Source organism: Salmo salar, chromosome ssa15 (genome assembly GCF_905237065.1).
Source record: "Salmo salar chromosome ssa15, Ssal_v3.1, whole genome shotgun sequence".
In the NCBI taxonomy this organism is placed as follows: Eukaryota; Metazoa; Chordata; class Actinopteri; order Salmoniformes; family Salmonidae; genus Salmo; species Salmo salar.
In genome coordinates, this window is record NC_059456.1 from 21068307 (window position 1) to 21093353 (window position 25047).

The 25047-nt window shown below is 44.4% G+C and overlaps 1 protein-coding gene across 2 annotated transcripts in view; it reads left to right on the top strand.

Moving 5' to 3' along the window:
• Positions 1-25047, top strand: part of LOC106571081 (EMILIN-1) — a 57763-nt gene that overhangs the window by 24666 nt on the left and 8050 nt on the right. Inside the window, exons 3-13 of one of the 2 annotated variants that reach the window (XM_045695547.1) lie at positions 3364-3563; positions 12116-12227; positions 12589-12694; positions 12783-12991; positions 13175-13613; positions 13949-14439; positions 14599-14647; positions 14772-14935; positions 15134-15239; positions 23427-23642; positions 23839-24037. In XM_045695547.1, the coding sequence (XP_045551503.1) occupies positions 3364-3563; positions 12116-12227; positions 12589-12694; positions 12783-12991; positions 13175-13613; positions 13949-14439; positions 14599-14647; positions 14772-14935; positions 15134-15239; positions 23427-23642; positions 23839-24037 (2291 nt within the window). Of the gene's footprint in view, positions 1-3363; positions 3564-12115; positions 12228-12588; positions 12695-12770; positions 12992-13174; positions 13614-13948; positions 14440-14598; positions 14648-14771; positions 14936-15133; positions 15240-23426; positions 23643-23838; positions 24038-25047 lie in introns of both variants that reach the window. The other variant, XM_045695546.1, reaches the window with a different exon arrangement.

Genomic DNA, 25047 nt, shown 5'->3' on the forward strand with positions numbered 1-25047 from the left:
TAATCTGAGGGAAATATGTGTCTCTAATATGGTCATACATTTGGCAGGTTGGGAAGTGCAGCTCAGTTTCCACCTCATTTTGTGGGCAGTGTGCACATAGCCTGTCTTCTCTTGAGAGCCAGGTCTGCCTACAGCAGCCTTTCTCAATAGCAAGGCTATGCTCACTGAGTCTGTACATAGTCAAAGCTTTCCTTAAGTTTGGGTCAGTCACAGTGGTCAGGTATTCTGCCACTGTGTACTCTCTGTTTAGGGCCAAATAGCATTCTAGTTTGCTCAGTTTTTTTGTTAATTCTTTCCATGATGTCAAGTTATTATCTTTTTGTTTTCTCTTGATTTGATCTACAGTAATTGTGCTGCTGTCCCTCCTCTCTCTGTCTCGCTCTCTCACTCTCTGACATTCACTCTTTCTCCCTCCCTATCCCTCCTCTCTCCCTATCCCTCTTCTCTCCCTATCTCCCTCCCTATCCCTATCCCTCCTCTCTCCCTATCCCTCCTCTCTCCCTATCCCTCCTCTCTCCCTATCATCTCCCTATCCCTCCTCTCTCCCTATCCCTCTCATCTCCCTATCCCTCCTCTCTCCCTATCCCTCCTCTCTCCCTATCCCTCTCATCTCCCTATCCCTCCTCTCTCCCTATCCCTCCTCTCTCCCTATCCCTCCTCTCTCCCTATCCCTCTTCTCTCCCTATCCCTCTCATCTCCCTATCCCTCCTCTCTTCCTATCCCTCCTCTCTCCCTATCCCTCTCATCTCCCTATCCCTCCTCTCTCCCTATCCCTCATGTCTCTCTATCCCTCCTCTCTCCCTATCCCTCCCTATCGCTTGTCTCTCCCTATCCCTCCTCTCTCCTTATCCATCCTCTCATCTACCTATCCCTCCTCTCTCCCTATCCCTCCTTTCTCCCCCTGTCGATTCTTTCGCCCTATCCCTCCTCTCTCCCTATCCCTCCTCTTTCCCTATCCCTCTCATCTCCCTATCCCTCCTCTCTCCCCTCTCTCCTCTCTCCCTATCCCTCCTCTCTCCGTCCTCTCTCCCTATCCCTCCTCTCTCCCTCCTCTCTCCTCTCTCCCTATCCCTCCCTATCCCTCCTCTCTCCCTATCCCTCCTCTCTCCTCTCTCCCTATCCCTCCTCTCTCCCTATGCCTCTCATCTCCCTAGGCCTCCTCTCCTCTCTCCCTATCCCTCCTCTCCTCTCTCCTTATCCCTCCTCTCTCCCTATCCCTCTCATCTCCCTATCCCTCCTCTCCTCTCTCCCTATCCCTCCTCTCTCTCCATATCCCTCCTCTCTCCCTACCCCTCCTCTCTCCCTATCCCTCCTTTCTCCCTATCCCTCCTCTCTCCTTTCTCCCTATCCCTCCTCTCTCCCTATCCCTCCTCTCTCCTTATCCCTCCTCTCTCCCTATCCCTCTCATCTCCCTATCCCTCCCTATCCCTCCTCTCTCTCCCTATCCCTACTTTCTCCCTATCATCTCCCTGTCCCTCCTCTCTCCCTATCCCTCCTCTCTCCCTATCATCTCCCTGTCCCTCCTCTCTCCCTATCCCTCCTCTCTCCCTATCATCTCCCTGTCCCTCCTCTCTCCCTATCCCTCCTCTCTCCCTATCCCTCCTCTCTCCCTATCATCTCCCTGTCCCTCCTCTCTCCCTATCCCTCCTCTCTCCCTATCCCTCTCATCTCCCTATCCTTCCTCTCTCCCTATCCCTCCTCTCTCCCTATCACTCTCATCTCTCTATCCCTCCTCTCTCCCTCTCATCTCTCTCTCTGGAGGTATTCAAGAGGTTGGATCTAAAGGACTTTATGTTTGGCTCTAAGTTCCTTATTCAGGATATAGGCCAGCTGAAACGGCTTGTCCTGCCCATATACCTCAGAGTGAGCAGAGAGAGGAATAAGATGCCATTTGGGAAGCATCTTAAAACCTAGGCTATGTTAAGTGGTTCCAGGCACCACAGTCTAGCCACTGCTCCCTCCACAAAAACCCCTGTTTCTTTTCTAAGTGTGGGTGCTCTCGTTTTCTCATGCTCTTTTAAAGAGGGAGGGAGAGAAGTTGGATGTTTAAGTCTTTTCTAGGTCTAGGAGAAGATGGCAAGACATGTTTCTTGTGCAAGTAGTGTGTGTGTGTGTGTATGTGTGTGTGTGTGTGCGTGCGTTTGTGTGTATGTGTTTGTGTGTGTGTGTGTGTGTGTGTGTGTGTGTGTGTGTGTGTGTGTGTGTGTGTGTGTGTGTGTGTGTGTGTGTGTGTGCGCGTTTGTGTGTGTGTGTATGTGTGTGTGTGTGTGTGTGTGTGTGTGTGTGTGTGTGTGTGTGTGTGTGTGTGTGTGTGTGTGTGTGTGTGTGTGTGTGTGTGTGTGCGTGCGTTTGTGTGTATGTGTGTATGTGTTTGTGTGTGTGTGTGTGTGTGTGTGTGTGTGTGTGCGCGTTTGTGTGTATGTGTGTGTGTGTGTGTGTGTGTGTGTGTGTGCGCGTTTGTGTGTATGTGTGTGTGTGTGTGTGTGTATGTGTGTGTGTGTGTGTGTGTGTGTGTGTGTGTGTGTGTGTGTGTGTGTGTGTGTGTGTGTGTACTGTATGAAGCTGCCATGAATCAACATCAGTGCCTCTGGTAAACAGGTAACTTCTAACAATGTTTTAATGATCTGCTCTAACAGACCATGAAGTCCAATAACATTCAGAGAATAAAATAATACACGGCCTCGCCAACAGTAACCCCTCATTTAGATCTTAATAACAGAATAAAGAATAAAGTGAAAGCAGGGAAATTGAGACGTTTACTCTGCATGCAACTGGCTTTCCTCACAAACAGTGACTCAAATATAGGACTGACCTTTGATGGGTACATCTTTACTCGTCTCATCTTTACCCGTCTCATCTTTACCCGTCTCATCTTTACTCGTCTCATCTTTACCCGTCTCATTTTTACCCGTCTCATCTTTACTCGTCTCATCTTTACCCGTCTCATCTTTACCCGTCTCATCTTTACCCGTCTCACCTTTACCTGTCTCACCTTTATCCGTCTCATTTTTACCTGTTTCCTCCACTCGTCTCACCTTTACCCGTCTCACCTTTACTCGTCTCACCTTTACCTGTTTCCCCTTTACTCGTCTCACCTTTACTCGTCTCACCTTTACCTGTTTCCCCTTTACTCGTCTCACCTTTACTTTTTTCATTTTTACTCGTCTCACCTTTACTCGTATCAACTTTACCTGGTTCATCTTTACTCATTTCACCTTTACCTGTTTCCCCTTTACTCATCTCACCTTTACCTGTTTCATCTTTACTCGTCTCACCTTTACCTGTATCACCTTTACCCATCTCATATTTACCTGTCTCACCTTTAACTGTGTCTCACCTGTGTCTCACCTGTGTCCACTGCAGGTATCGTACGTACAGGAGGCCCAGGTACAAGGTGGCCTATAAGATGGTGACAGAGATGGAGTGGAAGTGTTGTCATGGTTACTCCGGGGACGACTGCTATGATGGTCCAACGGGGACCGGGGACAGCCAGGTCACAGCAGGACGACCTCACGTCACACAGACCGGATACAACAATGGAGCTGGGCAGAAGGGAGGAGAGGGTAGGTTTCAACATCTCTCTCACACATCACCTCTGACACAGTTATAAATATAACATCTCTCTCACACATCATCTCTGACACAGTTATTAATATAACATCTCTCTCACACATCATCTCTGACACAGTTATTAATATAACATCTCTCTCACACATCATCTCTGACACAGTTATTAATATAACATCTCTCTCACACATCATCTCTGACACAGTTATTAACCTCTTACATCTAGACGTTCCGCTAGCGGAACACCTGCTCCAATATCCAATGATAGGCGTGGCGCGAATTACAAATTCCTCAAAAATACAAAAACTTCAATTTTTCAAACATATGACTATTTTACAGCATTTTAAAGACAAGACTCTCCTTTATCTAACCACACTGTCCGATTTCAAAAAGGCTTTACAGCGAAAGCAAAACATTAGATTATGTCAGCAGAGTACCCAGCCAGAAATAATCAGACACCCATTTTTCAAGCTAGCATATAATGTCACAAAAAACAAAACCACAGCTAAATGCAGCACTAACCTTTGATGATCTTCATCAGATGACACGCCTAGGACATTATGTTATACAATACATGCATGTTCTGTTCAATAAAGTTCATATTTATATCAAAAACCAGCTTTTTACATTAGCATGTGACGTTCAGAACTAGCATTCCCACCGAACACTTCCGGTGAATTTACTAAATTACTCACGATAAACGTTCACAAAAAACATAACAATTATTTTAAGAATTATAGATACAGAACTACTTTGTGCAATCGAGGTATCCGATTTTAAAATAGCTTTTCGGTGAAAGCACATTTTGCAATATTCTGAGTAGATAGCCCAGCCATCACGGCTAGCTATTTTGACACCCACCAAGTTGAGCCCTGACCAAACTCCGATTTACTATTAGAAAAGTTTGATTACCTTTGGTGTTCTTCGTCAGAATGCACTCCCAGGACTTCTACTTCAATAACAAATGTTGGTTTGGTTCAAAATAATCCATAGATATATCCAAATAGCTGCGTTTTGTTCGTGCGTTCAAGACACTATCCAAGGGTGACGAAGGGTCATGCGCACGACGCATTTTGTGACAAAACATTTCTAAATATTCCATTACCGTACTTCGAAGCATGTCAACCGCTGTTTAAAATCAATTTTTATGCCATTTTTCTTGTAAAAAAGCGATAATATTCCGACCGGGAGTGGTGGTTTTCGTTCAAAGACGAAAGAATAAAAACATGGAGTCGACTCGTGCACGAGCCTCAGTCTCATAGTACTCTGACCGGCCACTATCCAAACGCGCTACTGTTTTTCAGCCAGAGCCTGCAAAGCCACGATTCAGCTTTTTGCCGCCTTCTGAGAGCCCATGGGAGCCGTAGGAAGTGTCATGTAACAGCAGATATCCCCTGTATTGGATAGAGATAATCAAGAAGGCCAAGAAATGGTCAGACAGGGTACTTCCTGTACAGAATCTTCTCAGGTTTTGGCCTACCAAATGAGTTCTGTTATACTCACAGACACCATTCAAACAGTTTTAGAAACTTTGGAGTGTTTTCTATCCAAAGCTAATAATTATATGCATATTCTAGTTTCTGGGCAGGAGTAATAATCAGATTAAATCGGGTACGTTTTTTTTATCCGGCCGTGAAAATACTGCCCCCTAGCCATAACAGGTTAATATGACATCTCTCTCACACATCATCTCTGACACAGTTATTAATATATAATCTCTCTCACACATCATCTCTGACACAGTTATTAATATAACATCTCTCTCACACATCATCTCTGACAGTTATAAGTATAACATCTCTCTCACACATCATCTCTGACACAGTTATAAATATAACATCTCTCTCACACATCATCTCTGACACATTTATTAATATAACATCTCTCTCACACAGTTATTACAGTTTTTCTCCACTGGTTTGGCTCATTTCTTGAAACAGAAATTACATTCTCATTCTCTAAGATCATTTGGCAAAACAGTCTTACAGTTCAGCACAACACTATAGCTCACTTGCAAAAGCTCATATCTCTCCTAAAACTGTTCACTCATGCTTCAAAACTAAATTCCTTTCCCATATAAAGAGTCAGTGCCCCGAAAATGGCAAAGATCCTTCTCAATTGCTATGGCTCATTTCTTGAAACAAACCGGACGTTCTCAACACTCTTGGTGCTTTAACCAAAACTAAATTTCCTTCTCATTTAAACAGTCAGTGCCCCCAAAATGCTTCGTCCCTTTGGCATTGTGTAAGCACTGCAAGTCAAAATGTTTAGATGTTTTGTCACTATGGCAGAGGACCATTGAAATATCCCTCATGTCCACCTTTCAGTTTTAGCCCAGTCCTTCATTGACAATGGTTACTGTACTGTTTTTTGTCCAGCTAACAGAATACAATTGTGTATAAAACTGAAAAAAAGAAATAGGATTTTAGGGTAAGAGTAGCCTCCAAGGTTTGACATCACACATTGCACTCATACTGCCAAGGAAATTGTAACCATTATCATTCACACACATAAAGTAACTTCCATACTGTCACGGTTGTCGTCGGTAATGGAGGACCAAAACGCAGCAGGTATGTGTAAGCTCATCTTGACGTTTATTAACTTCCCAAAATGAACACCAAAATAACAAAACAAGTGAACGAACGATATACAGACAGTCTGGCAAGGCACAAGGCTAAACACAGAACAATCTCCCACAAACACACAGACAAACACACCCAACTAATATAGGACTTCCAATCAAAGGCAACACCACACAGCTGCCTTCAATTGGAAGTCAACCCCAATTAACTCTACATAGAAACAGACTACCTAGACTAAACATAGAATTACATAAACATAGATCATAACCCAAAAACCCGGAAATACTAAATCAAACACCCTTTTACCAAAACACCACCCCGAACCACATAAAACAAATACCCTCTGCCACATCCTGACCAAACTACAACAACAATTAACCCTTATACTGGCCAGGACGTGACAGTACCCCCCCCTTAAAGGTGCTAACCCCGGAAGCACCTTAAAAAAACAAAAAAAACAACAACCCCAAACAAAAACAAAAATTCCCCCCTACTAAAGGGAGGGAAGGGAGGGTGGCTGCCGTCAACGACGGCACTGTGCTACACCCCCCCTCCCCAACCCACCTATATCTGGAGGTGGCTCCGGTTCTGGCCGTTCCAGGCAGTCAGGCCACTCTGGCAGCTCGGGGCAGTCTGGCCAGTCTGGCAGCTCTGGACAGTCTGGCAGCTCGGGGCAGTCTGGCCACTCTGGCAGCTCGGGGCAGTCTGGCCACTCTGGCAGCTCGGGGCAGTCTGGCCACTCTGGCAGCTCGGGGCAGTCTGGCCACTCTGGCAGCTCGGGGCAGTCTGGCCACTCTGGCAGCTCCGGGCAGTCTGGCCACTCTGGCAGCTCCGGGCAGTCTGGCCACTCTGGCAGCTCCGGGCAGTCTGGCCACTCTGGCAGCTCCTGACTAGTGGGTGGCTCTGGCGACTCTTCACTGACGGGCGGCTCTGGCGATTCCTCACTGACGGGCGGCTCTGGCGACTCTTGACTGACGGGCAGTTCTGGCGACTCTTGACTGACGGGCAGTTCTGGCGACTCTTGACTGACGGGCAGTTCTGGCGACTCTTGACTGACGGGCAGTTCTGGCGACTCTTGACTGACGGGCAGTTCTGGCGACTCTTGACTGACGGGCAGTTCGGGCGACGTCGGACTGGGATGACGCACTTGAAGCCTGGTGCGTGGTGCTGGTACTGGACGTACCAGACTGGGAACACGCACCTCCAGGCTAGTGCAGGGAGCGGGAACAGGACGAGTCGGACTGGGCTGACGTACTTCCGGGTCCGCACGAGAGACAGGAGCTGGAAACCTAGGGCTATGGAGGCGCACAGTCGGTCTTGATCTTACCTCCTGCACAACCCGTCTTGGCTGGATGGAACTAGTAGCCCTGTACGAGCGGGGTGCTGGTACAGGGCAGACTGGGCTGTGCAGGGGCCTGATGGTAGCCGTGCGTAGAGCGGGAGTTGGGTAGCCTGGTCCTCGGAGGTGTACCGGCGACCAGATGCGCTGCGCAGGCATCCTCCTACCAGGCTGGATGCCCACTCTAGCACGGCACCTGCGAGGGGCTGGAATAAGGCACACCGGACTGTGCGTGCGTATGGGTGAGATAGTGCGCTCCTCAGCGAAACATGGCGCTCTCCACCTCATACGCTCCTCCATATAACCACGGGTAGCTGGCTTCCGGCTCTTCCTATGCCTAGGCAAACTACCCGTGTGCCCCCCCAAAAACAATTCTTGGGGGTGCCTCTCGTGCTTCAACGCCAGTCGTGTTCCTCGGAAACGTTCCCGGTCCATACCAGCCTTTCACCTTTCCTCTCTCTCCCTTACCACCTGTCCCCATGGAAGGCGATCTTTTCCTGATTGGATCTCCTCCCAAGTGTAGGAGCCTTCTCCCTTCAAGATCTCCTCCCAAGTCCATCTCTCACCATAGTCCAACTCAAAATCCCACTGCTCCTTCCTCTGCTGCTTGGTCCTGGTTTGGTGGGAGATTCTGTCACGGTTGTCGTCGGTAATGGTGGACCAAAACGCAGCAGGTATGTGTAAGCTCATCTTGACGTTTATTAACTTCCCAAAATGAACACCAAAGTAACAAAACAAGTGAACGAACGATATACAGACAGTCTGGCAAGGCACAAGGCTAAACACAGAACAATCTCCCACAAACACACAGACAAACACACCCAACTAATATAGGACTTCCAATCAAAGGCAACACCACACAGCTGCCTTCAATTGGAAGTCCACCCCAATTAACTCTACATAGAAACAGACTACCTAGACTAAACATAGAATTACATAAACATAGATCATAACCCAAAAACCCGGAAATACGAAATCAAACACCCTTTTACCAAAACACCACCCCGAACCACATAAAACAAATACCCTCTGCCACGTCCTGATCAAACTACAATAACAATTAACCCTTATACTGGCCAGGACGTGACACATACATCAGAGTAAAAAGAAAATATATACAGCATAATATACTGTAATATAAACACACAAACAAAAAACAATGAAAATTATATGCAGCCTACAGTGCTGTAAGTAAAGCTGGACAGTTCTTCACTGGACGCTGTCCTCACCCTCCCTCTCCTGGCCACCATCCTCACCCTCCTGGCCATCCACATGCTGCTGTCTGTCTGGCCACAGATTCTCGTCCACATCACAGCCTATATTCTCCCTTGCGATGCAACGAGGGAAGAAACGGCGTGCATGTCGCAACCATCCCCTACACTGATCTCCTGTAATATCCTCACACGCAGCGTCCATTGCATGGAGCAGGGACCTCTGATCTTGAGCCCGATGCTCATACACTCTCCACCTCCAAGCGGAGAAATACTCCTCAATAGGATTGAGGAAAGGAGAGTAAGGTGGTAGGAACACCATGACCATCCTTGGATGAGTAGTGAACCAGGCCCTGATGAGCGGGCCACGGTGGAAATTCACATTGTCCCATACAATGACATATTGTGGTAGGTGAGGCCCTACGAGACCTCTCTCATTTTCAGGGATCAAATAAAAATGAAGGCGGTCCAAGAAGATGAGGAGCTTCTGTGTATTGTATTGGCCAAGACTGGGGATGTGAGTGGCCACACCATTCTCAGATATGGCAGCACACATAGTTATATTGCCCCCTCGCTGGCCTGGGACATCCGCGGTGGCCCGGTGGCCAATAATATTACGGCCACGTCTTCGGCCCTTGGCCAGGTTGAAGCCAGCTTCATCCACAAACACGAGGATGTGATGGGTCTCGTTTCCTTCCAATGCCATTATTCTCTACAATAGCGTAAAAAAAGAAAACATCAAATCAGTCATACAGAAGAGTCATACACTACAGTTACAGACAATTACATAGGAATGTTCTATGTTCTCCACAAGTTCAATATACTACTGGCCACTACTCCAGTGGTTCCAAACCTGGGGTACATGTACCCCTATGCAGAGGTACTACAGGTGGTATTTGACAGAAAGGGGAGAGGGGAAATCATCAATGACTAGACTTACTGAAATGTTACAGTAAAACCCACAGTATTAGATAGATTTACATGGGAGGCACTAATTGCAGCTCTTTGACCCCTTTTCTTATTGTATGTTATATTCTTCAAAATAAGGATTATAATGATAATTGCATCATACAGTAAGCTGCAGCTTTTAGGCGAAATGTTGAAGTCCTGTACCTGGATTACCTGGATACACAAATCAGGTAAAGTGGGTACTGAAGCCAAAAAAGTTTGGGAACCACTGCTTAATTGTAAAAAGGTTATAAGGATGGACAACCAGTAACTGACTTACATGTACATACTGGTACCGCAGCTCTTTCACTCTATCAGAGTTTCTCAAAATTGTACCCTGTAAATTTGCTTCATTGTCATCTGATGCTTCTTCAATATCCGGTCTATTGTGGAGTTGCTTATAGAGTTGACATTTTGGAATATGGCATTGTCTTGTAGGATTGCAGCGCGGATCTGTCTCAATATGATGGCATTATTTGCCATCACCATGTTACAGATCTCTTGTTCTTGTTGTTCATTGAGAAGTTTTCCTCTGCCACCCGTGCAAGGTTGTCGTCCAATCCTAGATATAGAAGTCAAAGGACAACACTCCATTCGTAATGTATACCTTATGTATTCCTTACAGAATGAGTTACCTATGTAATTGTATTGTTGTTTTACTTACAGTAACTTTACCACAATTCTAATGCATCACTGCACAGTGACTGGAATACTACTGTAAACTGTATCATCAATACTGTAGAAAATAAACTATTCCATAGTTTATTTTCTCCAATGTTTTTCTTGTCATTTTTAGTATCATAACATCCCATTGAGGTAAGATATTACTGTAGGCCTATCACACACACACACACACACACACACACACACACACACACACACACACACACACACACACACACACTAAATGAATAGGTAAAGAAATATATTTATTGCTCTATGCACAGTGTCCTGTCCTATACAACATATAATTCCATCATTGACTGACTACATACCTGTTTTCCCTGCGAAAGGTTTGGATGATGGAGGAGACTGTTGAGTGAGGCACATTAGGCTGCACTCGGCGACCTGCCTCCTCCATTGTGAGGCCATGGTTGATGACATGGTCTATAATTGTGGCCCGAATTTCATCCGGGACAGCATGGTGTCTTCGTGCTCCTCGGCCTCTTCCCCCTATTCCACCACCACGTACCCTTACTCCTCCTCCTCTTCTTCTTCCTCTTCCTCGAGCAGGCAGTTGCCCTTGTTCATTTACTTGGCCAGGTGCCTCCATGTTCAGAAATTGTACTGGTCCTGCATGGTCAAGCTCTTTACATAGATGTTTGGCAGCATTCACAGTCATGGACAGCACCTGTCAGGTAACTAAACATACTGTTTGATTGGTCATCTGAGATGTGTGAAACTCCTCCTTCGTTAGTCAAGTTCTAGTTTCACCTGACTGTCAATTGCTGTAATAAATGTATCAAATGTTCCAAGGGATTCATATATGGTATTCATGGTATTATGTTCTTGACTAATTTTGACAATTGAACAGACTATTGTGCATGTGATGACTTATACAATGAAATGACGCTGACACGTTTTGGAGCGAACAGCCATTAGACTGAGAATCAACAATCAGTTTAGATCGATAAGATCTATTCACTTGGAAATTGTGCTAAATGTAGGCTACATGTACTTAATCATTTGCAAAGATGTACTGAGACATTGAGACATGTACTTAGACATTTGCAATTTGATGAAATTAATGAGAAATTCATTTCTGTTGTGAACAATTGCCAAGTGGTTTGGAGGTTTGTTCATGTAGTTTTGAGAATGTAATTTCTGTTTCAAGAAATGAGCCAAACCAATGGAGAAAAACTGTAATATAACATCTCTCTCACACATTATCTCTGACACAGTTATTAATATAACATCTCTCTCACACATCATCTCTGACACAGTTATTAATATAGGGTAGATAACCATATTCCAAAGAACAGTCCAAGTCCATTTGCTTGGATACGTTGAAGCTTGGAAAAGTTATAGCCTTGTGGCTCAATACTTGGACAGTCACAAGAATGTATTGGTTTGGAAAACTCTTAATTCAAAAAACTCTATGGGTTGTTTCCCCAGGCACAGATTAAGCCTTGCCCTGGACTTAAAAGTGCTTTGAATGGAGAATCTTTGTCTGGGAAAAAGGCTGTTAGTTTTGAATGGAGAATCTTTGTCTGGGAAAAAGGCTGTTAGTTTTGAATGGAGAAACTTTGTCTGGGGAAAAAGGCTGTTAGTTTTGAATGGAGAAACTTTGTCTGGGGGAAAAGGCTGTTAGTTTTGAATGGAGAATCTTTGTCTGGGAAAAAAGGCTGTTAGTTTTGAATGGAGAAACTTTGTCTGGGAAAAAAGGCTGTTAGTTTTGAATGGAGAAACTTTGTCTGGGAAAAAAGGCTGTTAGTTTTGAATGATAAACCTGTGTCTCCCTGCTCCAGGTGACAAGATGAAACAGATGGAGGAGACTATTCAGAGGTTGACCAAGGACATCCATGACATGCAGTCCACCATGACGGACATGAACCTGAGGTTCCAAGACGGAACTAAGAGGTCAGAACAACACAAACAGTAGTGTACTATGTAGGGAATAGGATTCCATTTGGGACGGAGACTAAGAGATTACCCCACAGAGTTGTACTGCTCCCAAAAGCGAATTTAGACTTATAAATAGGTTTTACTATATGTGTATAATTTATTTGGTGGAATAATGTGCTGCTTGTTTTATCTCGTAAGTAATGTGCTGGGGGAAAGAAAATCTGGATTATTTTCTACAAATAAACAGATACTGGTAAAACTAAAATACTGAACATAGAACGTAAATTCACTTTTGGGAACAGAAACACTATGATATCTTATCCAGCATCAATAGCTATTTTTTATGTGCTTATAACTTTGATTTTGGACCCCACAGGCCAGGCCTGAACGGAGACAGGACCCCTGCAGACGCAGCCAAGCCCATGAAAGAGACCATTCACAACATTCAGACCAAACTTGACCAACTGGACAATCGCACGCAGGTGTGCGCACGCACGCACGCACACACACACACACTTTCTGTGTAAACAGCCCCCCAAAAATATCCTCTACTCTCAGGTCCACGACCAGACCCTGCTGTCCATCAACAACCACTTGGTCAATGGTGACAGAGGTTCCCGCGGCAATGAGCTAGGCGGGGCTGTCACAGGCAAGATGGACGCCATGAAGGAGGAGATCCTCCGCGAGCTGGAGAGGAGGGTCAGTCTGTCGTGCTCCTCCTGCCAGAGCGGGGTGGAGGACATGAGGAAGCAGCAGAAGAGTGACCAGGAGAGGATCAGGTATGGAGGAATATGACTGCCAACAACAGCAATTTAATCTGAATTCAATTATATTAAATTAGTATTCAGAAATTAAATTTCATTGCCTGTGTATCAAGTTGACAAACTGTAATTTCATGGCAATAAGTACATATTGAATTCAGAATAAATTATTTGTTGGCACTAATTTCATCCCATAATTAGTGCTCTGGAGAAGTTGCTGAGCTCCATGGAGCAACACTACCGCCACAACATGGACGTCACCAGGAGGGAGATGGAACGAACACAGGGCTGCTGCAACACCGTCACAGAGATTGACAGGAGGCTGACCACCATGGAGGGGAAGTTTAACGCCACAGCGCAAGGCTATGATGTCATCAAAGAGCGCCTGGACAAGGAGCTGGGTGGTGGGTCGGGTGGAGGAGGAGGAGGTGAGAAAGGAGGGAGGACGAAGGTGACAGAGGAGAAGCTGAACGGTAGACTGAGGGAAGTGGAGAGGAGGCTGAACAACACGGTGAGGAAGACGGAGCAGAAGTTCACCAACACAGGAAACAACATAAAGGACAACCTGCAGAGAGAGGTCACCACCATCCGTAACATGGTCCTCAGCCACATGGATGACCACGGCTACAGGATAGGCAAGGTAATAATTTGTTGCAGCGCTGTGTACAGGCCTACATTAAAAACATATGTTGGATTGTGTTAAGGCCCTGCGACAGACTAGTGTCCTGTCCAGGGGGTGTCCTGATACATCAAGCTGCCTCACCACAGAAACAGGAGATAGACTAGTGTCCTGTCTAGGGGGTGTCCTGGTACATCAAGCTGTCTCACTACAGAAACAGGAGATAGACTAGTGTCCTGTCTAGGGGGTGTCCTGGTACATCAAGCTGCCTCACTACAGAAACAGGAGATAGACTAGTGTCCTATCCAGGGGGTGTACTGTAGACTACCTACCTACTACTCCTCTATTTCTTCAAGGTGGAGCTGGACCTCACAGTCCTGACGGACACGGTTACCGACCACAGCCGACGACTGGGTCAACTAGAGAACACAACAAACTTTATCGACACCAAACTGTCGAGGACAGTGGACATGTGCTCCGAGACCTGCGGCCCCAACGGGAAGGGCCGTAAGACAGAAGACATGGTCAAGACCCTGGAGTGGAGGGTAGTGGCCAACAAGGAGGACATCCAAAAGTTTGATACCAGACTCAAGGACCTGTCGCTGACTGGCGACTCTATAATAGACAGAGTGGTGGAACTCAGCAACGACGTTAAGAAGATCAAAGGATTGACGGGGGAGGACGGCGAGCGCTTCAACCAGATAGTCACGGAGGTGGAGACGCTGGGGCGGAGCGTGGACGGCTGCTCCATCTGTAGCACAGTAGAACGAGACCTGCAGTCGTTCACCAACAGCACCAACAGCGCCCTCCGGAGGTGCCAAGCGGAACTGACCAACCTGCACAACAGGTTTGATTATTTGTTTTGTTTTGTGTGTGTGTGTGTGTGTGTGTGTGTGTGTGTGTGTGTGGGGGGTGTGTGTGTGTGTGTGTGTGTATTTATTGAATAGCAAAGTAAAATGCATAGTGTCTTTCACCACATTAACAGCCGCCATCTTGCTCTCCACAGGTTTGACTCTGAGGACTCCTCTTGTTCTCAGCTGTGCTCCAACCTGCAGGTAAATGACATCAATGAAAAGTCATTTTTGTGACTATATGTTAATGTTTACTAATCTGTAGTTGTATCTGTAGTTGTATCTGGCATGTGTGAATATATAGCTGTATATGTTTGTTAACTAAAAGGAGAAAGTGGGGAGGCTGAAGGAGGAAGTGGAAGAGTGTACAGGGAAGTGTAAGACCGGCCTGACGGACCTAAAGAAAAACCTGGACGGACATACGACCCTCCATGGACAGTTGGGATCGGACCTGAAATCCATCCAGGGGGAACTATCCAAGTTCACCATCAGGTAAATCTTCTCTGCGTCCCAAATGGCACTATTATTCCCTATGTAGTGCACTACTTTTGGGCTCTATGAGCTATAAAGTAGTGCACTATAAAGGAACTAGAGACCCATTTGGGATGCATCCCCTCTGTAAAACAGACAAGATGATCTGATTTGTTATTAGACGTTATATCATTAGTATAACCCACCACTGTTGTACAGGTTTACTACCCTGAATGACTCAGTGAAGGGGCTAGGTCATACGGTCCAGAGGCATGGCAACACCATCACAGACCTGGGCTCTACCAAGGATAACATCATGTCTGAGGTTAGATGTACTTTTATTGTCTGTTTTTAACAGAAAGTGTACTGCGTTTGCATTGTTTGCAGACAGACAATTATCACTGGGCACAAATGGTTTGATTCAACGTTGTTTCAACATGTTTCAACGTTGTTTTAACATAATATGTCAAAGTATTGTGATGTAGAATCTACGTAATCAACTGTTGTATAGATGCTGAAATTTCAACCACAGGATTAGGTCATCATGGTAACCAATTTTCAACTATAGGCTGGGCAGCACCTCCTACTGGAGAGTTGATGTATCTACAGCACCTCCTACTGGAGAGTTGATCTACCTACAGCACCTCCTACTGGAGAGTTGATCAACCTACAACACCTCCTACTGGAGAGTTGATGTATCTACAGCACCTCCTACTGGAGAGTTGATCTACCTACAGCACCTCCTACTGGAGAGTTGATGTATCTACAGCACCTCCTACTGGAGAGTTGATCAACCTACAGCACCTCCTACTGGAGAGTTGATCTACCTACAGCACCTCCTACTGGAGAGTTGATCTGTCTACAGCACCTCCTACTGGAGAGTTGATCTACCTACAGCACCTCCTACTGGAGAGATGATCTACCTACAGCACCTCCTACTGGAGAGTTGATGTATCTACAGCACCTCCTACTGGAGAGTTGATGTATCTACAACACCTCCTACTGGAGAGTTGATGTATCTACAGCACCTCCTACTGGGGAGTTGATGTATCTACAACACCTCCTACTGGAGAGTTGATGTATCTACAACACCTCCTACTGGAGAGTTGATGTATCTACAGCACCTCCTACTGGAGAGTTGATCTACCTACAGCACCTCCTACTGGAGAGTTGATCTACCTACAGCACCTCCTACTGGAGAGTTGATCTACCTACAGCACCTCCTACTGGAGAGATGATCTACCTACAGCACCTTCTACTGGAGAGATGATCTGTCTACAGCACCTCCTACTGGAGAGATGATCTACCTATAGCTGATCATTGGTCTCTATCGTGAGAATGACTATTGAGAGATCTCTTAATAGCTAAATATATTCACAGTTGCTATTGAAGTCATTCCAATGGGTAGGTTTAACAAAGCCAATGAAATGTACCATACTCTATAATTCAAAAATGGCAAAGACATCAACAGCAATTGTTCGAATTCAACCTAAGGTTCAACTACAAATAGACAATACATATAGGCCACGGGGCAGTGGTCACCAACCAGTCGACCCCCCAAAATGTCTGTAAAACACCCAACGTTAAAGCCTTGGGTTCCTTTTGTTTGTGCTGTTGGTGGTACAGTTGAAGTCGGAAGTTTACATACACTTAGGTTGGAGTCAATAAAACTTGTTTTTCAACCACTCCACAAATTTCTTGTTAACCTCTCTGGGGTATGTGGGACGTGATCGTCCCATTCGCCAACAGCCAGTGAAATTGCAGGGCGCCAAATTCAAAACAACAGAAATCTCATAATTAAAATTCCTGAAACATACAAGTATTATACACCATTTTAAAGATGAACTTCTCGTTAATCCAACCACATTGTCTGATTTCAAAAAGGCTTTACGGCGAAAGCATAACATTAGATTAGGTTAGGTCAGATCCTAGTCACAAAAAAACATACAGACATTTTCCAGCCAAAGAGTGGAGTCACAAAAAGCAGAAATAGAGATAAAATGTATCACTAACCTTTGATGATCTTCATCAGGTGGCACTCATAGGACTTCATGTTACACAATACATGTATGTTTTGTTCGATAAAGTTCATATTTATATCCAAAAATCTCAGTTTACATTGGCGCGTTATGTTCAGTAATGTTTGGCCTCTAAAAAACATGCTGTGATTTTGCAGAGCCACATCAATTTACAGAAATTCTCATCATAAACTTTGATAAAAGATACAAGTGTTATGCATAGGATTATAGATACACTTCTCCTCAATGCAACCGCTGTGTCAGATTTCAAAAAAGATTTACGGTGAAAGCACACCATGCGATAATCTGAGTACAGTGCTCAGCCACCAAAACAAGCCATACAGATACCCGCCATGTTGTGGAGTCAACAAGTCAGAAATAGTGTTATAAATATTCACTTACCTTAGATGATCTTCATCGGAATTCACTCCCAGCAATCCCAGTTCCACAATAAATGTTAGTTTTGTTCGATAAAGTTAATACCTCCATTTTGTTCGCGCGTTAGGTTCACTATTCCAAATGCACTAAATCCAGACCAAAAGTCTAAAAAGTTCTATTACAGTTTGTAGAAACATGTCAAACGTTGTATAGAATCAATCTTTAGGATGTTTTTATCATAAATCTTCAATAATATTCCAACCGGACAATTCCTTTGTCTTTAAAATTGAAAGGGAACCCAGCTCGAGCTCACGGCTGCGCGCGAGACTGAGCTCATGGCCTACTGCCAGACACCTGGTTGAAACAGCTCTTACTCTCTCCCCATTCACAGTAGAAGCCTGAAACAACGTTCTAAAGACATCTAGTTGACATCTAGTGGAAGCCTTAGGAAGTGCAATATGACCCCACAGACACTATATTGGATAGGTAATCACTTGAAAAACTACAACGCTCAGATTTCCCACTTCCAGGTTGGATTTTTATCAGGTTTTCGCCTGCCATATGAGTTTTGTTATACTCACAGACATCATTCAAACTGTTTTAAACTGTTTTCTATCTAAATCTACTAATAATATGCATATCCTAGCTTCTGGGCCTGAGTAGCAGGCAGTTTACTCTGGGCACGCTTTTCATCTGGATGTGAAAATACTGCCCCCTACCCCAGAGAAATTAACAAACTATAGTTTTGGCAAGTCGGTTAGGACATCTATTTTGTGCATGACACAAGTAATTTTTCCAACAATTGTTTACAGACAGATTATTTCACTGTATCACAATTCCAGTGGGTCAGAAGTTTACATACACTAAGTTGACTGTGCCTTTATACAGCTTGTAAAATTACAGAAAATTATGTCATGGCTTTAGAAGCTTCTGATAGGCTAAGTGACATCATTTGAGTCAATTGGAGGTGTACCTGTGGATGTATTTCAAGGCCTACCTTCAAACTCAGTGCCTCTTTGCTTGACATCATGGGAAAATCTAAAGAAATCAGCCAAGACCTCAGCAAGAAATTGTAGACCCCCACAAGTCTGGTTCATCCTTGGGAGCAATTTCCAAATGCCTGAAGGTACCACGTTCATCTGTACGAACAATAGTACGCAAGTATAAACACAATGGGACCACGCAGCCGTCATACCGCTCAGGAAGGAGACGTGTCTGTCTCCTAGAGATGAACGTACTTTGGTGCGAAAAGTGCAAATCAATCCCAGAACAACATCAAAGGACCCTGTGAAGATGCTGGAGGAAACAGGTACAAGAGTATTTACATCCACAGTAAAAATGAGTCCTATATTGACATAACCTGAAAGGCCACTCAGCAAGGAAGAAGCCACTGCTCCAAAACCGCCATAAAAAAGCCAGACTACAGTTTGCAACTGCACATGGGGACAAAGATCACACTTTTTGGAGAAATGTCCTCTGGTCTGATGAAACAAAAATCAAACTGTTGGCCATAATAACCATTGTTATGTTTGGAGGAAAAAGGGGGAGGCTTGCAAGCCGAAGAACACCATCCCAAACGTGAAGCATGGGGTGGCAGCATCATGTTGTGGGGTGCTTTGCTGCAGGAGGGACTGGTGCACTTCACAAAATAGATGGCTCATGACAAAGGAAAATTACGTGGATATATTATGTGGCTATATTGAAGCAACATTTCAAGACATCAGTCAGGAAGTTAAAGCTTGGTCGCAAATGGGTCTTCCAAATGGACAATGACCCCAACCCCAAAGTTGTGGCAAAATGGCTTAAGGACAACAAAGTCAAGGTATTGGAGTGGCCGTCACAAAGCCCTGACCTCAACCCTATAGAAAATGTGTGGGCACAACTGAAAAAGTGTGTGCGAGCAAGGAGGCCTACAAACCTGACTCAGTTACACCAGCTCTGTCAGGAGGAATGGGCCAAAATTCACCCAACTTATTGTGGGAAGCTTGTGGAAAGCTACCCGAAACGTTTGACCCAAGGTAAACAATTTTAAAGGCAATGCTACCAAATACTAATTGAGTGTATGTAAACTTCTGACCCACTGGGAATGTGATGAAATAAATAAAAGCTGAAATAAATCATTCACTCTACTATTATTCTGACATTTCACATTCTTAAAATAAAGTGGTGATCCTAACTGACCTAAGACCGGGAATTTGTACTAGGATTAAATGTCAAGAATTGTGAAAAACTGAGTTTAAATGTATTTGGCTAAGGTATATGTAAACTTCTGACTTCAACTGTATGTGCATTTGATTCAGCAGCACCGGAAAGGAAAGTGTTCCCATTTTGAACCATTTCATATGTCTGAAGGTAGAAGTCTGCCTACTCGGCAGAGAGCAAATCAAGTGCAGCAATTGGTGTACCACTGGCCAATCAGATGGATCAAATCACTGTGTCTGCAGTTTCCTCAAGCCATAAACTGTCAGAAGAAGCAAAATCGATAGTGTGATTTAAAAACCTTTTAAAGCCATGACTAGAGAGAGACTCAACTAGAGAGACACTCAACATAAAATGTAGCTGGTTGTAGCTTGCATGTTGAAGATAGCGTGCAAAGGGTCGCATGTCTGTGGAGATTTTCAAACAGCATTGATCACTTGCACCATGTACTTTTAATGTAATCTCAACCAGGGGCGTCATTCACCCCAAAACATCTGAGGGTGCACAAAGTACGGCTGGGGGGTGGTCTGGGAGGGGTGCTCGGCACCTTGACCGGAAGTTGAATAAAAAATAAAATACTTCAAACACCTGAAAATAGTGGTTTCCTGCAGTCTAGAGCCATAATCATTATGCTTATTTCTATGTAAAATATGTATATTTTTCTGCGTAGCTAACCATACCTCTTGGGCTGTCTGGATCCTCCTGACTGGTGGTTATTATTCATTGGAGTATGTCTATTGCATTGACATGCGTGACTCAGGCCAGTAGGTGCGCCATAACCAATCAGAACTCCAGTAGGCCTATATGCAAATAGCCATGGCCATATATGGATCTGTGCCGTTCACTTTGAACTGGACTGTGTTTACAGCATGAGCGGTAGTGAGAATAAGCTCTTGTTTTGAGATCAAAGCGAGAGCTGCATGTAGCCACCTGTGCACATTTTGTTTATAGGTAATTTCTAGTTAATAATGTGGGATTGGTTGCTTCCGACAAGCGCACAAAACGTGTACATTTCTAGCCATCTTTGAAAAGCAAGTCAGGTAAAGAGCATTTTAATGTCCTAATGTCCACAGCACAAGGTGCACGTGTGTAATGATCATGCTGTTTAATCAGCTTCTTGATATGCCACATCTGTCAGGTGGATAGATTATCTTGGCAAAAGAGAAATGCTCACTAACAGGGATGTAAACTAATTTGTGCACAAAATTGGAGAGAAATAGGCTTTTTGTGGGTATGGAACATTTCTGGGATCTTTTATTCCAGCTCATGAAACATGGAAAAAACTATTTACATGATTATTACCCCTGCTCATTCGGACTACCACCAGCTATTGCACTCATACAGCTGTGAAAATAGCTAAAATATTTCTGACACACGCAGAGACCTATAGTGCTACTGCCAGGCTTAGATTTCCCACTACGTTAGGTTTGTTAAAATAGAGCCCTTAGACTGACCACTACGTTAGGTTTGTTAAAATAGAGCCCTTAGACTGACCACTACGTTAGGTTAGTTAAAATAGAGCCCTTAGACTGACCACTACGTTAGGTTAGTTAAAATAGAGCCCTTATATTGACCACTACGTTAGGTTAGTTAAAATAGAGCCCTTAGATTCACCACTACGTTAGGTTTGTTAAAATAGAGCCCTTAGATTCACCACTCTGTTAGATAAGTTAAAATAGAGCCCTTAGATTCACCACTCCGTTAGGTTTGTTAAAATAGAGCCCTGAGACTGACCACTACGTTAGGTTTGTTAAAATAGAGCCCTTAGACTGACCACTACGTTAGGATTGTTAAAATAGAGCCCTTAGACTGACCACTATGTTAGGTTAGTTAAAATAGAGCCCTTATATTGACCACTATGTTAGGTTAGTTAAAATAGAGCCCTTATATTGACCACTACGTTAAGTTAGTTAAAATATAACCCTTAGATGACAACAAAACCATTGGAATTTGGTCGTGCTTTTAGATGGTTGAAAGCATAGTGATAACACATTGGGAATTCAACAAACTTCTGGCTGTCTTTTTGAGTGGACGAATAAAAGTTGAAATCTCATTCATCAACATCTCTACCAAATATTACCCAAATGTCCGTGTTGAAATGAGGTGGTGTGGCCAGTGAGGTGCATCAGATATACAGTCATGACATACAGCTCCCCCGATAGATTTAGTAGATCCACATGTCCATCACCAGGTACAATGCATTCAGAAAGTATTCAGACACCTTCCCTTGTTCGACATTTTGTTAGGTTACGATACAGCCTTATTCTAAAAAATTGTTTTAAAAAAAAATCCTTAATCTACATAAAAACAAAGCAAAAACAGGTTTTTATACATTTTTACAAATCTATAAAATATTTTAAAAATACATACCTTATATTCAGACCCTTTGCTTTGAGACTCGAAATTGAGCTCAGGTGCATCCTGGAGTCCACCTGTGGTAAATTCAATTGATTGGACATGATTTGGAAAGGCACACACCTGTCTATATAAGGTCACACAGTTGACAGTGCATGTCAGAGAAAAAAACCAAGCCATGTGGTCGAAGGAATTGTCTGTAGGGCTCTGAGACAGGATTGTGTCGAAGCACAGATCTCGGGAAGGGTACCAAAAAATGTATGCAGCATTGAAGGTCCCCAAGAACAGTGTTACAGTTAATATAAGGAAATCAGTCAATTGAAATAAATTCATTAGGCCCTAATCTATGAATTTCAAATGACTGGGCAGGGGCGCAGACATGGCATAGGCCCACCCACTTGGGAGCCAGGCCTAGCCAATCAGAATGATTGAGCTAGCTGCCCGGTCAAACTGAGCAATCGGGGGAGAACAGCCTTGGTCAGGGAGAACCTGATGGTCACTCTGACAGAGCTCCAGAGTTCCTCTGTGGAGATGGGAGAACCTTCCAGAAGGACTACTATCTCTGCAGCACTCCACCAATCAGGCCTTTATGGTCGAGTGGTCAGACGGAAGCAACTCCTCAGTAAAAGCCACATGACAGCCCGCTTGGAGTTTGCCAAAAGACACCTAAAGGACTCAGAGCATGAGAAACAAAATTGGTCTCTGGTCTGATGAAACCAAGATTGAACTCTTTGGCCTGAATACCAAACGTCACATCTGGAGGAAACCTGCCACCATCCCTACGGTGAAGCATGGTGGTGGCAGCATCATGCTGTGGGGATGTTTTTCAGAGGCAGGGACTGGGAGACTAGTCAGGATCAAGGGAAAGATGTACAGAGCAAAGTACAGAGATCCTTGATGAAAATCTGCTCCAGAGCGCTCAGGACCTCAGACTGGGGCGAAGGTTCACCTTCCAACAGGTCAACAACCCTGAGCACACAGCCAAGACAATGCAGGAGTGGCTTCGGGACAAGTCTCTGAATGTCCTTGAGTGGCCCAGCCAGAGCCCAGACTTGAACCCGCTCAAACATCTCTGGAGAGACCAGGAAAATAGCTGTGCAGCAACGCTCCCCATCCAACCTGACAGAGCTTGAGAGGATCTGCAGAGAAGAATGGGAGAAACTCTCCAAATACAGCTTAGCCAAGCTTGTAGCGTCATCTCCAAGAAGACTTGAGGCTGTGATCGCTGCCAAAGGTGCTTCAACATAGTACGGAATAAAGGGTCTGAATACTTATGTAAATGTCATATTTACGTTGGTTTTTTTTTGTTGCAAAAAATCTAAAAAACGGTTTTTGCTTTGTCATTATGTGGTATTGTGTGTAGATTGAAAATGTAATCCATTTTCGAATAAGGCTGTAACGTAACAAAATGTGGGGAAAAAGTCAAGGGGTCTGAAAACTTTATGAATGCACTGTACATGGTTCCTGTATACTACAAATCCATTTTATATTGCAAAGTTACATTTCACAGTTCTGTATTGCACACTCCATAATGAGTCACTGTCAACCTCTCCTTCCCCAAGTTGGACCATGTGCAGACAGAGCTGGACGAGCACATCAAGGACACCGGGGGGCGCTTCACTGACCTGGGTCGTGAGATAAAGACCATCACCAGTAAACACGTGACGGAGATTGGGGAGTGTCGGCGGTCCGGGGATGGGCTGGACAAGAGGCTGTCCAAGATGGAGGAGGTCTGTGGCCGGTTGGATGGTGTCTCCAACAGCCTGGCCAAGATCAAGGTAGTGAATCTGTTTAACCTCCCTGGGCAAGGTGGGACGCTTGCAAATACTGCCCCCTAGCCCCAACAGGAGCTTTTTTTAATCTGTTTTTTTTTTATTAACATTTTGCTTTTTTATTTTCCATTTGTGTTTTATCCTTGGAGTTCTTGAAAGGCTGATGTTGAGTATAATTATTTGTATTATTATTATTATCAAGGAGGGGCTGAACAGACACGTGTCTGGGCTGTGGAACTGTGTCAACACTCTCAACTCCACGGTCATCTTCCACGACGAGTCCATCGACAACATCCAGCACGTCCAGCTTCCAGACGTTCACTCTGACATCAACAGGCTCAACACCTCTGTCCTCAACGTCCTCGAGGAGTTCCACAGCTTTAAACAACAGGACTTTGTCGGTGAGTGGAGCAGAATTGAAGTGAATGGAGAGTGCAATGTTCAAAACTAAATGGGCCAAATTACCTTTTGGTAACTTTAAACCAAGTCATTGAGTTGATTGTTGCTGAAATGAAATGTTCTAAAGGTCCAACGTCAAAGGTCCAAGGTCCAAGCCACATGAGATAAGAGATGATATTACATTATACTTTATTAATCCACAAGGGTTTCATTATTTTGTCATCATACCGCATTCATAGTAAGACAGGACTTTGTCGGTGAGTGTACTAAAGGGAAGTGAAGTGCAATGTGCCAAATTGTTGGGCGAAATGACTTTTTAGTAACTTCAAAGCCATGTCATTGAGTAGATGACAATTTTCTCCTCAGGGACAATAAAGTGCATCCTATATCCTATCTCAGTTGATTTGGACTTTAAGAGAGAAGTTAAGCGCACGTCTAAGATACACTACATTATCAAAAGTATGTGGACACCTGCTCGCCAAACGTCTCATTCCAAAATCATGGGCATTAATATTGAGTTGTTGGTCCCCCCTTTGCTGCTATAACAGCCTCCACTCTTCTGGGAAGGCTTTCCACTAGATGTTGGAACATTGCTGTGGTGACTTGAATCCATTCAGCCACAAGAGCATTAGTGAGATCGGGTACTGATGTTGGGCTATTAGGCCTTGCTCACAGTCTGCGTTCTAATTCATCCCAAAGGTGTTGGATGGGGTTGAGGTCAGAGCTCTGTGCAGGCCAGTCAAATTCTTCCATGCTGATCTCGACAAACCATTTCTGTATGGCCCTCGCTTTGTACACGGGGGCATTGTCATGCTGAAACAAGGAAAGGGCCTTCCCCAAACTGTTGCCACAAAGTTGGAAGCACAGAATCGTCTAGAATGTCATTGTATGCTGTAGTGTTAACTTCTCTAGGGCCAGTGGGACGATTTCGTCCCACCTACGTAACAGCCAGTGAAATCCCGTGGCGCGATTTTCAAATACCTTAGAAATGCTATTACTTCAATTTCTCAAA